This window comes from Mytilus edulis, chromosome 7 (genome assembly GCF_963676685.1).
Source record: "Mytilus edulis chromosome 7, xbMytEdul2.2, whole genome shotgun sequence".
Taxonomy (NCBI): Eukaryota; Metazoa; Mollusca; class Bivalvia; order Mytilida; family Mytilidae; genus Mytilus; species Mytilus edulis.
Window position 1 is genome coordinate 58232316 of NC_092350.1, and position 17315 is coordinate 58249630.

At 30.9% G+C, this 17315-nt stretch overlaps 2 protein-coding genes across 5 annotated transcripts in view; both read left to right on the top strand.

Moving 5' to 3' along the window:
- The window catches only part of LOC139481876 (MAM domain-containing glycosylphosphatidylinositol anchor protein 1-like), a 52677-nt gene extending 38542 nt beyond the window's left edge, over positions 1–14135 (top strand). For all 4 annotated transcript variants that reach the window (XM_071265390.1, XM_071265387.1, XM_071265385.1 and 1 more), the window contains 2 exons: positions 12145–12229; positions 13966–14135. In XM_071265390.1, the coding sequence (XP_071121491.1) occupies positions 12145–12229; positions 13966–13979 (99 nt within the window). In that variant the 3' untranslated portion in view covers positions 13980–14135. The remainder of the gene's footprint in view (positions 1–12144; positions 12230–13965) is intronic.
- LOC139481878 (MAM domain-containing glycosylphosphatidylinositol anchor protein 1-like) overlaps positions 1–17315 on the top strand; it is a 111841-nt gene that overhangs the window by 64820 nt on the left and 29706 nt on the right. The window lies entirely within an intron of this gene.

The window sequence follows — 17315 nt, forward strand, 5'->3', positions numbered from 1 at the left end:
AAATTGTATCATCGACAGACAATTTTGTCATAGGCAAGTAAAGAAGTATTAAAAAAATGTGTGAACTACCTGTACTATATATATACTAATTTGAAGGTAAGCTATTATATATGACGAATGAAAACAAAATATATAAAATGTGACCTATGGTGATTGGTAATGCAAAAACAATTGTAAATGAAATTTAGCTGATTACAAATACATTTCGACAAAAAAATGTACCAATGTCACGAATAAAAATGTACCCGCTTTTTCACACAATTCATGATCGACAGTAACTGTGTCCATTCTCTGTAATGTTAAATTTAGATAAACACCACTTTATTACACACGTAATATTTTCATATTTCAAGCTAGACTAAACAGGAAAATAAATATCAGCACTATATATAAAAATGATAACAAATAGGTCTTCAACACAGATAGACAATTATGCTTCCGTCGGAGGGCCTAAGCTGGCTCTTTAACAAAAAAGATGTACTAGGTAGTTTTAAATGGACGTCGTACTAAACTCAAAAACATATAAATGAACCAAAATGATAAAAAAAAAAAACTTTCAAGATTAACAAAGGCCAGAGGCTCCTTACTTGGAATAGTCGCAAATATGCGGCCGAGTTAAATATATTTTGTGAGATCTCAATCCCCTCTATAAAACAGACATGTAAAATGTTGCTGATAAAATCATAATGATTATGTTATAAATTAATATATTCGAGATATTACAAATGCAACATCAAAAAGTACATAATTTTCATAATCAATTTGATAAACAAAGAAAAACAAAGTATTTTACAAATCAATGTTGCATAACTCATGATTCGAGTATTTTAATTAGCCTTACCTTGCAAATACAACGAAAAAATACTTTTATACAAGTATCATTACAAAATGATGTACTACCAAATAAATGAAAGAACACAGTTTCTATAAACGAAAGACAACATCTATAACAGGCAAATGCATTTGTAATAATGATCAATATTAAAATAAGAAGATGTGATATAATAGCCAATTTGACAACACTCAACAAGCGACAAAATTACATAGAAATTAACAACAATAAGTCTTTGTACAGACGTCAACAATGAGCGAAACCCATACTGCATATTCATGCAGCTATAACAGGCGTCGACAAATATCAAAAGAATGGTTACAAACCATATGTCATATCTGCAATGGGACAAATTAGTATATTCATGAATAAAAGAAAGAGCACAGTATCTTTAAACCTTACTATGATATATCTTTACCAGGCAAAACAAAAATATATTAATCATTAAACATGTTATAAAAGAATGATCTCAACATACACAACTTCTGTTGATAACATCCCTATCTGCAATGTAAGGAACACATATAATATTAATGAATAAAGGAAAGATCACAGTTTAAGAAAACCACACTCTTTTATCTATATCAGGTAAACATATTTATATTTAGAATTATAAATGTTAAAAGAATAATCATAGCTTCGATAAACAGCATGTTCTATGTATGTACGGACAACATATCATATTACTGAATAAAGAAAAGATCACAGGATCTGAAATCTGCGGTCCATAAATTGTATCATCGACAGATAACTTTGTCAATAGCAAGTAAAGAAGTATTAAAAAAAATGTATAAACTACTACGTATACTAATTTGAAGATAAGCTATTATATATGAAGAATGAACAAAAAAGTATAAAGTGTGAACTTTGCTGAGTGGTAATGTAAAATCAATTTAAAAACAAATTCAACTGATAACAAAAACATTTCGACTAACAAATATATTAATGTCACGAATAAAAATGTATCCGCTTATTCACAGAATCCATGGAAGACAGTAACTGTGACCGTTCTCTGTAATGTAAAATTTAGGGAAACACCGGTTTATTACACATTTAATATTTTCATATTTCACTCTAGACTAAACAGACAATTAAATATTTGCACTTTATATAAAAATAAGAACAAATAGGTCTTCAACATGTTCAACACAGATAGACAATTCCGCTTCCGTCGGCGGGCTTCAGCTAGCCCCTAAACAAAAAACTATGTACTAGTTAGTTGAATATGGACGTTATACTAAACTCCAAAGCATATAAATGAACCAAAATGATAAAAAAAAAATTCAAGACTAAAAAAGGCCAGAGGCTCCTCCTTTGAAAAGTCGCATATATGCGGCCGGATTAAATATGTTTTGTGCGATCTCAACCCCCTCATTAAAATAAACATGTAAATTTTTGCTGATTAAATCATAATGATGATGTTATTAAATATTCCCGATATTACAAATGCAACATCAAGAAGTGCATAGTTTGATATAATCAATTTTATAAACGAAGAAAAACAAAGTATGTTACAAATCAATGTTGCATATTTAGTCAATATTCTTAAGTACTTTAATGAGCCTTGATTAGCAAATATAACCAAAAACAAAACTTTATATAGATACCAGCACAAACTGATATATAAATGAAATAATAGATAGATCAAAGTTTCTTGAAATTATTTCTATATATTTACCATGCAAAATTATTTGTATTGATGACTAAATATAGTTAAAGGATTATCACAACATCTATAAAATGACAAAGAACGGAAAGATCACTGCTTTAGAATTCTTTGGTCTATGCACTATATCTTCAAGAGAACAACACTTTTTTTTTACAAACAAATATAAAAGGGGTATAACAAATTGTGTTACATAATGCGTTTAAAAATTTATATTAAAGAAACACTATCAAACATAAAAAAATTAAAGAATAATAAAAAGTGTAACCTTTAGTTATTGATAAGATTTTAGAATACTGTAAATTCATTTTATTCGTTGGTAACCAATTTCGTGGATTTCGTTGGTACATTGAAACCACGAATTTAAATGTTCGACGATTTGCAAATTTACTGTATGATTAAATGCAGAAAAACCACGAAATCAAATATCCACGAAAATGCAAGTTTTCCAAATCATGAATCAAATAAATGAATACACAGTACAGGTTTGTTATATATAGATCGATTCCACTGATTCAAATTTCATCCCGACACTGTAGAAATTGGCCGAAGTAAAACAATTTACTTACAAAGGTCAAGAACGACAGTAATTTCGTCGATTCCTGAACATGTATATTGTAAAGTTCACATAAATACCAGTGTATCACACATTTAGGATTTCACAATGGACCAAACATAACAATAAATATACCATTGCATTGATATATGCGATATCATAACTAGAATCAACTTTGTCTAATCTTATTTAACAATGTAGAAGTCATAGTTTGCTTAGTGGTCTATGTAGTGAAACTACTGCATCAATAGCCTTTCAAGAGTAAAGTTAAATCCTTCACGTGCCAGCTGCGCACTACTCCAATCTTAATTGACTAGGATTGTCAGTTTTCATACCGCATGTCGATGGTTGACAGCCACGAAAAAAATAAATAGTGCTGAAAGTGGCGTTGATTACCAATCAATCAACAAATCAACTAACGTAGAGAGTATTACGTTTATTAATCAACGACCCTTAAGATTGCAGATTTCAATTTTGTCAGCGGAACTTGATACCTAAATTTTTTTCTTCTTAAAAAGTCCTTAAATTATGATGTTTTGTTTTTCTTGGGACAGAAAAGTCCACATGAGATACTTCTTTGCAGTGAACATATGAAAAAATTATCCTATGCTGGTTGCAGTCTTGTAAACTGCTTCGTAGGCTTACATGCAAAACAGCTGATCTTTGTAAATAAAAAAATAAAAAATGCTACATAAAAAAATGTCATGTTCATATCATGTATGTAATGTTGTGTAATTGTGATTTAATTGAAAAAAAGATGGTCAAGCCACGAAGAATGAAAAGTTACGTAACCCTGAAGTCAAAACATTTTTTTTCTTTCTGTTTTCTGTTTTCACTAGACCGCACTACTTCCAGTAATTATGATACCCTTCCACTTCCCTTGATTGATATCCCCCACAAGATGCAAGTTTTTTTTTTTAAATCTTTATATATATTTTTCAATTAAGCATTACCTTTGAATCAAACAGAAAAAAAAATTGAGTCCAGAACAAAATTCAGAAAAAAAGTTAACTATTTTATTTATCTCCATGTTTTGACATGCATCGGAAACTGGAGTTGTAATACAAAACTTGTACCTTAAACGTAAAATTGGGTACAATTTTATTCACATTTTGTGGATTCAAAAAAATACATACTTTAATAAATTGTTTGAAAGACTACACGTACAGGTTAAAATTGGCTGATGGGAAATATATTTGAAGATGTGAAAATGATTTGCATAAGATTACAGATGTTGCACGCCCAAACAAATTTTTGCATATTCAGCAAAATTCAACAAAGCTAAACAACATATGTCACTAATTATTGTTTCACACCTACAGCATTCTTCGATTAATTACTTTAATTGCATCTGCTATTAAAGGAGCCACTTCATTTAAACAAGCTATCTTGTTATCATTAGGTCTGCTATTACAATTTGTGGTAAGTGTTCATTTATTTTCTTAGAAACTGATCTGAAATTGTCAGCTTTTGTTGTTTGTTCAGATTTTAGACACTGAAAACAAAGATATTCATTATGTAAATAAACGTAAGGTGATTGACACAAAAAAAACTGTATTAATTATTTTCATAAGCTCAATTGGCCTAGTGTTTTTTTTTCATCACTTGGCGCCGAAGTCCGTCCGTAGTCCGTCGTTGTCCGCCGTTAACTTTCACAAAAATCTTCTCCTTTTGAATCTACTTCGCCCAATTTAACCAAACTTGGCTACAATCCTCATTTGAGTATCTTGTTTAAATATGTGTCCAATGACCCGGCCAATAAACTTTCAATGAGTAATTTGATTGTTAAGAACTAGCTTTAATAAAAAAGGAGATATGGCATAATTGGCAACGAGACAACCATCCGTATTTTTTTTAATGAATGGATTTTAGCAATTATGGAAAACTTTACGGCGTAAAATAAATAGAAAAATTTATACCGCATTTGAAATTTAAAAAAAAACACCAAAAAAACACATTTTACTCCTTGCTTGAAAAAAGACATTGCAATATTTATCTTTTTTTTTGTCAAATACTTTGACTGTCTAGTCAAAGTATTTGACAACAATAGATACATAGTGCAATGTCTTTTTTTAAGCAAGGAGTAATATAAAGGCGTACTGAAAGTTAAGTTCACATATAAAGACATATAGCACTGTTGTGAGCAGCCTAGAACACAGTGTATATATATGAATCAACTCCATCATCAAGGATAAATAAGTGTCTTAAACACCGTCTGTTCGGTTGTTCGGCTGGTGACTTCGAAGTTGAGTTTTAGCCTATTTTAGAAGCTTGAAGCTAGCAATCAAAATTTATCATCTAATGCATACAAGTTAAACAAAAATTGCTACTAAATATGAAGCAATATATAATCGATGTTTACAAATTTTCACATTTTTACAAATTTTCGTGTTTCTAATTGCGAAAGTAAGTAATAGTTTATGTTAATTAATAAAGAGGTGGGTGTTATTACTCATACACTATATAAAAAAGAATATGTGGTATGATTGCCAATGAGACAACTCTCCACAAGAGACCAAATGACACAGACATGAACATCTATAGGTCACTGTACAGCCTTCAACAATGAGCTTTACCATGCTCACTAAATTACCAAATGACTAAACAAGATGTATGGACTGTTTTTTAGTCTGCCAAAAAGTAATTTTGTGACAGGTTCACTACTTCGAATATCTTGGGGCGAAAGTCAAAACCAGTCCGACCTGCAGATTAAGTTGAATCTGATTTCACAGCAATACATAATTTTGTTTATGTGCAAGAGCACGTTAATTTAATCTATTAGACTTGTATACAATAAAGGTGAGGAGACATCTAAAGTAGAATACAAAAACAAAAGTCTTCAAGTGTTGATGTTTGAAGACACAATAGGAAAATGCACATAAGCGTAGCTGAAGGTGAAACTCGCTTTTTTATTTCGTTTGTGGTGTCCTGGTGGGTTGTCGTAAATTCTTGGAAGGTGTCCGTTGTTATTCTGCGGTTTACATGTTGTAGTGTACTATTATATTATCTATTGAAAAAAAAATTTCTAGGGTTGTCATTTAAACGGACATTTTGCCAACATTATTTTAATCATGATAAAAGTGGGAGGTTTGACTATCCTAAAAACCAGATGTAACCAACCATTTTAGTGTTGAAATGTCCTGTTCCAAGTCAGAAATATGGCAGTAGTATCACATATTGCGTTTCTAGGTATATTGGCGTTTGCATTTGTTGAAGTTCAGTGTTTCTATTGGTTTTTTTCCTCTCAGAGTTAATGTGTTTATCTCGATTTAAGTTTGTTACCTGGATTTGTATTTGCTTAGTCAAGTAATGACCATTGTACAGTGGTAAACTACTGTTGCCTTTATTTTGTTACCGGCATCTCGATATGGGGTATTCTGAAACTGATGTAACGAATGTTTCCTTCAATCAAATTCGAGTAAATAAAACAACTTTATTCAATGTTTCTTTCAATTAATCAATTAATTTATCACAATAAAATGTTGTTTACATGTAGAATTCATCTTATAATTAAAAAACAAAATCGGTATAGTGAGATTTTGTTTTCAATCGATATGAACCTATTGTTCCTTTTTTTTAAAGTCATAACTGCAATGAAGAATTTTACTTAAAGATAATGACTACAAAAATCCAGTTTATTTCCTAAATAATGCTAATTTCTTATGGTATAATGCAGAGTTTCGAGCTTTCAATGTCACATTGTATTTAAGTACTCTACTATTTAGGACTCACTAGAAATTGTCTGACTTCAAATGGTAAATGTGCAAGAAAGGGTGTTGCTTGTGATGATGCGTTTGGTGAAGGATGGATAGACAAGGGAAAATGTTGTAATGAAAGACCGTGTTGTATATATAAATGTCCAAGTAAGTTAACACAGAAAACATGCGATAGCTCTGGTCCCTTCTATTCAGAAGTCAAACATAGGCATGTATTGGAAAACAATCATGCTGTAAATTAAATTTAACAATGTCATATTGTAAGAAACTTGTAGGATATTTTGTTGGTGTCCTCAAATTCAAGAACACCAATAAAAGCGAGTAGTTCACGTGTTTGTAAATTGAATTGGGCCATCATTAAGGATACATCGGAAGAATGATATTAAATTGTAAGAAGTTATTGTTTTAATTTCTGCTAAGTTTGGGGATTATAACCCGTAATTTTATAACTAATTTTTTAACAATAACGACTTGAACACATCGCGATTTGATTTATGTGATCTGAAAAAAATTCAGAAATGGAATCATTTAGTAACTCGTCCTAAAAACGGCTACCTCTGTGCAACTTTGCTTACATGACAGGTTTTTTTACATGATTCCAATGACCGATTTCATCCCGTTCTTTGTTTTTTAATCTACAGTTACACTTCTGCAGCTCATTTGTTTTTTGTTTGTGTTTTTTTTTGTGGTGTTGCTGTGCATGTATTTACTTTGTGTAATGAAAAGATACCAAATATAATTGTTTTTTGTTTTTTCTAATAATAAATTATTAGTTTCAATTATATCGAAATAAATAAAAAAAACAAACTAAAACAATAAGATAAGATAACTGTGAAGAGAAAGCTATTATAACGAAAATCACGACTTAATTTTAAAGTTTTCATGCATCTATTTTTGCACAGATTTATGTAGAAGTGCAAACTACATCTGTGGATTTGAGGATCAATCATGTGTTTTTCAGTTTGAAAGCGGTCCCCGTGGTGTTTATGTATGGTCATATAACACTGTAAGTTTAAAGACAGGTTCTACAAAAAAAAAAAAAACAAAAAAAAAAAAACGTTCGATTTACGACCAGTTATAGATGACAAGGAGAGTTTGTTAAGAGAATCGGACGATATCAAAATAAGTATTTAAACTCAAAAAGCGATTACACAAAATCTTTTTTTAACATGACGACCTACTTATGTCAGCCAGTAAAATCAAAGTATAGCTATGTTTAGTGCAGATGCATGAACAAACAAAATTGACTATTCCGACTAACAACCCCTTTAAACTCCCTACTTTTTTTTCGGTTACAAAAGATAAAATGAATTTGTAAAAAAATATTTGGCGATTTTATTTCTACAAACGTTGGCATACTTTTTTAAAATTATGAAATTAGACAACAAGTGAATAAAAATTAAATCAAAAGGGCAAATAGACCCTGGGCGAACAGGTAGTAGGCGAACAGCTACTAGGGCGAACGTGATTCAGTGCAAACAGATCCAGATTCCTGAATACACGATTATTAGTTCAGATGAGTTCATAATTAGTATTAAATGCCTATTCTTTCAAACATTGTTGTGTTGATGAAGCTAAATAACGATTCATTTTATAGTTCATATGAATGTGTTACACTCAATACAATTATTAAGCGCAAATAATAAAAATTCTTATTTGAAATACGGGGGTAAAATGGAACAGCTCAACATAACCATATGTATACGGCTTTCACAGTTGACAAAATTACCGTAATTGTCCTTTTGAATCGGAATAATTCATGGCAGCCGTAGATTTGTTTTCATTTAACCATGGATTTGGCATTTATATTCGTATTTTTCTACTCGCTAACACTCGGAATAAAATGATCGAATACAAATGCTACACACACTTCTAAATGAAAAAAATCTTTCTTAATTATATTGCCCGCCCTTCGTATTCATGTCTACATTTTCCATTAGGCGAGTTTCAGAAGAACACACGTTAAAGTCTATTTAGTACTTATATGATTTAATACCTTGTTTATTCGCAGTTTTTTTAAAATTTTGAATGAAAGGCACTTACAACGGCTAGTATTATCTCTTTTATAACGTAATTAAAAAAAAGAAATAATCTGTGCATTATCTACACAAGACAAAAATATCATTAAATAAAAAAAAAATATATACAAATTAAAAACTAGCTACATGATTGCATCTAGATGTCTTTACTTTTGTTGTGTCATCGGATTGGTATTACTTTAAATAAAAAGTCTATTTATTGGTTTATCATTTTTTAACGTCTATGTCCTCACTATGTAAACTATGTTTTTCTCTTTAGTTCACGTTTTAAACCTTAAACACGATAAACGGAAATCTAACTGTTGATTAAGTTTAAACTTGATGTTTCAGGGTATTACAACCACGGCGGGAACTGGGCCCGCAGCAGCAGCCGAGGGAACACGTTACCTATTCACAGACGCCTACCATGGGAAAAAGGGAGATACAGCTATACTCACAACAGCAGCTGCTAACTTACCAGGTATCTTCATAAGTTCATTTGTTTAGAATTGGCGTTCTTTTAAAATTCTGTTTACAAAAATAAATGACTTACTAGAAGAAGGTACTTCCAGACTTGAAGGTATATACATGACTTCAGCAATGTCAGAACTGAGGAATGCCAAACAGTAATCTCATGATTTTCAAGGTCGATAATAGTTGAAGTTATTTACTTTGTGGATATCAACTTTCGTGATTTCTGAAAAAAATATCGTTTCTTCCAGAGGATCCTAATTTGTAGATTAATAACAAATACGATTGAACTAATCTTAAAAAACGTTTTTCACTGGGAAGGTAATGTCGTGACTTGAAATAACAAACTAAATCATCCCAAATGATATAAAACATCAAAGGTTTGTTAGGATTTGTCAGGGTTTGTTGGACAGTCTCAAGGTGAGATATACGACAAGGAGAACTATAAAATAGCATTATGTCACTGATATACTATACACAATATTTCCCCTCCCAGAAAATGCAGATTTTCATGATAATGTATATCCTTTACCGTTCTAATCAAATTAGATTTTCTTTTTCTGAAGTCTTTAAGTGTAAAACCACTTTGAATTTCTCCTGTTAGTCTTCGTTAAATTTGCACTTTTCAAACAAAATGTCCAAAATGTACACTAGATTTAAAAAAAGAAACACTCGCCCAGTTTTATACTAACCAGTACTATAAACAAACATTCACATAACATTCAATTGCATATAAGAAAAAAACTATCACTGGAAGCTAACCAATCTAATTGTCACTTGTTTTTGTTATATGTGTACAAGCAACATGTAAATTTAAGTTCCCAAAATATTCTATAGAAATCAATAAATAAAAAATAATAATGGTGGTTTGAAATACTTAAGATATATGATTATGACCAAGACATTTTTTTAATGCAATGATATGTAGGATTAATTTTCCTACAACTGTCAAATTCAAAGGAATATTTTTTTTACCTTTTCCGTTTGCAACCGGATACGACGTACTTTGATTTGGTGGTACTTCACTTTAAGTGCTAACTCTTTTATACGTCTCAATCATAAGGTGACTTATTAATTGAGATGTAGACGTTAGTAATCACTGTCTTTTATTGTTAGAAATAATTTTTTTTGTAATTTTCTGAAGCGATTCGGTGTTCCTGATACCCTGGGTTCTGTGGTATGAGTTAGAACTGTGTTGTTTTGGTTCCTTTGACTCTTGAAGCTATATATTACTAAATTGAAAGTGAATGCTATATACGGTATTGACTCTTGTGCAAATTTAATTTCAACTACAAAATATTTTTTGTTGACGTTTTGCTCAAATTTGAAATCAACTACGAAAACATTTTGTTTGTTTATTTGTTAAAATTGATTTTCAAGTTGTGTAGTAATAATAGATAAAGTCATCATAGATACTAGGATTGAAATGTATTATTACACAGCTGTGTCTCCTGGATCCCAGTAATAATTAAAAAGTATCTGGCCACGCCATGGTGTACAAAAACCCAGACCAAACATTATGAAACATATGAATTGTATTTTTCTTCAGTATTTGGTTACAACTTATTACGGTTATCGTTATGTTGGTTCATATTGCATAAGATATTTGTAAGAATCGCAAATACTGAATCAGAATATATCAATGTTTTGGTAGTATCAGTCAATAAAAAATCAAAAAGAAGAGACAAATAAGAAAACTAAAATTCCAAATAATTCTTGCATTCTTGTCAGCAGACATCTCAATACCAACTAAAATAGATCTCTTGATAGTATTTTGATTATAACCTTTATTATTGCAGCATGTCCTTATTGTCTGTCCTTCCAGTACCACATGATGGGGCCTCACGTTGGAACATTAGAATTTTTAGCTGGGGAGAAAGGATCTACCCTGATAAGGGTAAAGATATACATAGGAGCACAAACCGCTTCTTTCTATGATTGGAGAAAATGATACTCTAAACATTCCACAATATTGTAATCCTGTTGTAAGTATAACTATAGATTCATTTATATTCTTTGGTACCAATTTTCGGGGATCAAGAAAACTTAAACTTTCGTGCATATTTAATCTCGTTGTTTTTCTTAAGTCTGAATACAAGCTTTTGGAAAATTTGTAATTTGTTGAACATTTAAATTCGTGATTCCCGTGTACCCTGTAAATCCATGAAGATTTGACGAAAAATTACGTATCCATTGTAAATTAATCATATATCCAAATTAAGCTGCAATAGTAAATTTGGTTATACAATAACTAGATTAGCGGTCGTAAGTTAAAAAAAATAACACCGAATTATTGAAAGTGAAACATATGACAGTATTAACTTACCTTTTTTTTGCGTCAGACACTTTGTAAAAGAAGCACCTAGAACTTCATGAATAATTTGTACTAATTTTCTTGATCTTTAGAATCTGTCCAGCATAAAACTTCGCAATGCAGCACACAAAAATACATCCAAAAGCACGTTTTCCAAGTGAATACAATAAGAAAATATAACTGAAAATGAGTCCGATTAGGTTGGGACATTCGTCTTATTTATAAGCAACTTTTTTAAAATACGATTTTTACAGAAAAAAATGAAAAGTTTCCTTCTGTACCCTCTAGATTTGATTTCCACTATTATAACATGTATAAAGTCAGTCCTCTGTTATTCATTGGTTTTTTATTGATCTGGTTCATATGTATTTCTCGTTTCTCTTCTTTTTAATAAATATTAGACCATTAGTTTTTCTGCTTAGAATTAAATTTACACTAGTCATTTTGGGGCCCTTTCTCGCGTACTATCAAGTATAAATAATTTAAGTGAAAAAAAAGGATAAGAAAAAAAAGAAGGGGGTGACTTTGTATGCCAATACTATTTTGAAATATTTTTGTTTTCTTTTTATAGGTCACCATAATAAGTACCAGAACTAATGAAGAAACGATTGGTGATATTGCCATTGATGATATGCTCCTCAGAACTGGTGCATGTGGTAAGTATATCAATGATATATTTCCTAATTAATATTTAGCTTAAAATTCCCAACCAAATATATCATTTTTACTTAAAAGAGAGAGGCGACTATAATTCAATTATGTGTTTAGAAGTTAAGATTGTTGACCTTTTTAACTAAAAATCATAGCGCGCAGGTTTTTTTCTTCTTGTACAAATATTAGAAATATGTTGGATGAAAAAAAAAATGTCTCCAGATTTAGCATTTCAAATTGGTATAAGTCTTATTCTTTACCACATGTATTGTTCATACAAAAGTTTGAAATGTTTCTCTACATTTGGTAAATATTATTCGAAATATCGATCATTAAAATATCTGATACTTTCAAAGCGTCAAGAGGGAAATAGATAGATATCTAGACAAGATAACATTGAAAATGAAAATGTTTAGGAGACCACAACCCGACCCAAGAGTGGACAAAAGTCAAAGGCCACAAATGAGTCTTCAACGCAGCGAGAGAATACCGCACCCGGTGATGGTCATAAGATGGTCCCTAAATAAATTTGTGTTCAAGTTCAGTGAAAATAGACATCACACTCGACTCCAAAACATATAAATAAAGTAATATTAAAAAAAACATACAAGGCAAACAAAAGCCAGTCACTCCTGACTGTATGAGTTTGACTGTCCCTTTAGTATCTTTTGTCCCTCGTATAGGACAGGCTCAAAATGTAGCGGGATAAAACATAGTTTGTGAGATCTCAACCCTCACCCTATACATTTAGTCAATGTAGAATTAAAAAAAATAGCAATAGACTTGTTTGACCACAATAGTAATGTGCACAGATGCTTGTAAGCAAATAAATCAAGTTGGAGTAAATTTAATGGCGGCGGTAGATTTCATTGTATCCTGGTCCGTGAACATTTGCGTTCATTCGTTTTTCGTTTTGAAATATCAAAAAAAAAACAAAAAAACAAAAAAGTGTTTTCATTTTTCGTTTAGGATTTCTTAAATACCAAAACGAAAATCAAAAGTGTTTTCGATTTTTCATTTTTGATTTCACGAAAACCAAAATGGAAAAGGAAAGGTTTTTTTTTCGTTTATGATTTTTCAAAAAACCCTAATGAATAATGAATATCAAGAGTTTTTGATTTTTGTATTTGATATTTCATAACGAAACACGAATGGACGCATATACACGGACCGTTAACCCCGACTTTTCTTTTCTACTTTTATGACATATAGTTTCAAAATTACTATCTGAAAATGTTATTGAATCCTTGATATATTTTCATATGTTTTTTTTAAGAAAGGTACTACCAACGTTAAATGTTTAAAAGTCTAGAGGGAATTATTTCCCGCAAAATTTTGAAAGGCTAATTTCTCGAAAACAAGTAAATGGTTCCTTCATTTGTTCTGATTTTTTAGTTCCTTTATTCATATACCATCAATTTATAAAAAGTTTTTGAAACAGAATAGCGAATATCCTTGTGAACATACACTTTCTTCTTTCTTCTACTAGAGAACAACTGTTGAAAACAAGACATCTCATGTATACATACCTTTAAAGCTTCCTGTTCGGTGCGAGTTAAGGCTCCATGTCGAAGGCCGTTCTTTGGCCTTTTATGGTTAACTTTTACAAATTATGATAGAGGGTTGTCTCATAAGCATTCATACCACATCTTATTATATCTAAATAGTGTATGTCAAATATCATTGAAATTCCTAAGCGAAAAATAGGGAGATTGTTTCAATTTTTCTCTTTCTTTTTCAGATGCTGGGGAGTAAACAGACAAAAAAAAAAGAGAACACATAACAATAATTCGATATTGACAGTTTTAAAATTATAAATAACACTGATCATTTTATATTTAAAAACATGTGTTATTTTATAACATTGAACATGATATATTGAAATTACAAGAATTTATTCAACAAAACTTACCAACTATCATTGATACACGAAAAGCTTATTTTAATAGGGTTTGTGTTTCTCAGTATTCAGTGTTCTATGTTGTGCATTGTGTTCTATTATTTGTCTGTTTGTTTTTTTATTTTTTGTAGCCGTGAAGTTTATCTATGAGTTTGACTGTCTCTCTGGTATCTTTCGACCCTCTTTTATCTTTATCATTTAACACAATTGGTATCTCCTTTATACACTGCAGTAATGTCTGCAGCTACAGTATCGTAAATGCAAATAAAATTCAGAATCTGTTAGAATTCCGTTTTTTTTCTTTCGAAAAGCAAGTAAAAAATATAAAAACCAAACACACAAAAAATCAATTGAATGTAAAATAAAATACTTCTGATCAGTATCTAATAAGTAGCATATTGCTCGTTAAGATTGGAGGATTTTATCAACGTAATCAAACATGAATACATCATTATATAACTCACTATTATCTGATCAATGCCGTCCATTGTTTTGGATGATAGTTTTTTTAATCGAATTGTTTCATATTTGTCATGTCGGGACCTTTTATTGGCGATAATACAGTGTTGTATTTCCTCTCAATTGAAGGCGTATGCTTGCCTATAATTGCTGACATGCACGTCATATGGCCTTTGGTTGAGAGTTGTCACATTGGATGTCATACAATATCTCCTTGTTTCTATGTTACAATATCTTTCTTGATGAGGTTATTGCTCATATTAATTCGGTCTAAAACAATTGAGTGGCAACATATGTATGACACCTTGGTAACATCATAATTGAACATTACAAAAGGGTAAAGTTAAGTAGTCCTGTTCATTTATCAATAATATAAATATATTATTATTATCAATAACATAATTTTTTTTGTTGATTTTAGAAGCCAAATCATGGCTGTTACCATATTCTATTCGTTAATGCTCAGATGCTTCGTATTGCCATAATTCTTTAAAGCGTTCTAATCTATCTGTAATTACATTATTATTTGTCATGATTGTTATTGGTTACGCAAAATAATTGACTTAGTTGACTTCTTCTGGTTCACCTTAGTTCCGAATACATGTAGGAAAATACGGTTTGAATGATATTGAATCTAATTTGTTTTATAACTAATAACTGGCTAGTCGGTGTTGGCATATACTAATCACTCTCTGTCTGTTTTGATATATTTATATATGATAAGCTATTCTAGATCTAAATTTGGTTCCTTGAATTTCACTGTTTCTTAGTTTCATACAAACCAGTTATTAAATTAAATATACAGACTATCTTTAGTAGATTATACAAGGCATATTTTGCTAACAGCAAAGGTAGGTTATATGGACAAACACTTAAAGGCATCAGTAGTATACCGCTGTTAAAAAGTCACAAATCGGTTGTAAATGATAGATGTCTCTATAGAGATGACTCTATATTTAATATTTACAAAAAAGCGCGAGGTTTGGCTAGCCACAAAACCAGGTTCAATTCACCATTTTTTTTTTCTTAAAATGTCCTGTACTAAGTCAGGAAAATGGCAGTTTTTATCTTATAGTTCGTTTCGTTGTGTATTACATTGTCGTTTGTTTTTTGTTGCACTTTAGTGTTTCTGTTGTTTCATTGTTTTCCTTTTATATATGTGATGTGTTTTCCTCGGTTTTAGTTTGTAACCCGGATATGCTTTCCCTCACAAATGTATTTGAGGCTATTTATTCATTCAGTAGACAATTCACGATATTTTTAATTCTTCCAAGTTTGATAAACAGTTCATTAATAAGACCCATGGACATGAAAATTGCTGTCTTCTTTTAAAAAAAATTAACAGTTTTAGGCGACATATCAATGTATCGGGACATATGATTCTGACTAAAATGTAGACAGTGTTGGCTATTTTTCTAGTTTTATGCATAACGGAAATGAATATGTCTGCATACTTAGGCAAATTATTAAGAAAAAAACCTCTATGATTGCATCACAAAAAAAATGGAATATAGACTGGTACGATTAGGAATGGTTCATCATCGATGATTTAACAGGCCAAGCTTGGTATCGATAAAACCAGTTAGAAAAAATGATGTGTAACAATGCACTTTCGAATGGCACTCCAATTAAATGGTAGGAATGTTTTTGCTAAGGGCGTCATTCACATTATGTAAATGCCGTAGGTTAAATGCGACTCAAAACGCCAAACTGGATAAAAAAAATCATCCGATGAATACAATACAATACGTATAAATGAAATATTCAAATGCAACGGAGGTTTAATCTGACTTGTACTTGTAGCAAGGAGTTGAAGCATGAACATTTGCCGATTGTTTGATATTTTACGACACGCGTTGTTGACGAAACTTTTCGCAAATCTTTTCTTGGCTTCTATGGAAGCGAATAACTTCAAACGTGGCGTGGTATTGAAATTTTGTTATATTGAGTTGTAGCGTGTTAAGCAGTTTCTATATCTGCCATATAGCTACAACTAAGTGATTTATATAGTTTGTTGTTATGTTGTACTGTTACACCACTGGTCAAGGTTAGAGGGAGGGTTGTCGCTTTCAAACTAGTTTAACCCCGCCACATTCTGTAAGTGCCTGTCCAAAGTAAGGAGCCTGTAATTGTGTAATTGGTTGTCGTTTGTTGCTGTGTAACGTATTTGTTTTTTCATTCATTATTTTGTACATTAATTCGGCCGTTAGTTTTCTCGGTTGAATTGTTTAACATTAATTTTGTCATTTCGGGGAATTTTATCGCTGACAATACATTTGTCTTTAAAAAGCAACATGATAATATACTTTTGGTTTTAAGCGTACCCGATGACATATATATATTAAAAAAAAAAAGTCCGTAAGAACAATCCCGCACACATACCATATAACAAAATACACGTTTTGTGCAAACGGAATTCGGTTTCACACGTCTAGATAAGTCCAATAAAAACGGGCAACAACTGGCCAAAAAGAAAATAGGGGAAAATACAAACAGGAAAATACCATCGTCGTTTCGTCTTATTTTGAGTCTTAATTGAAGGAAGTATTGTATGGGCGACAACTTTGAATCCGGTTCCTGCATCAAATGTTCCGAATGTTATTGAACAACATAATAAGATACAAGAGTATCCCATGACAGTATAAAGTATAAATAAACTGTAAATATGCTCGAGTGTATCTAACTTAACTGTTATGGGAAACTCTGGTACCTTATCGTGTTGTTGAATAAAA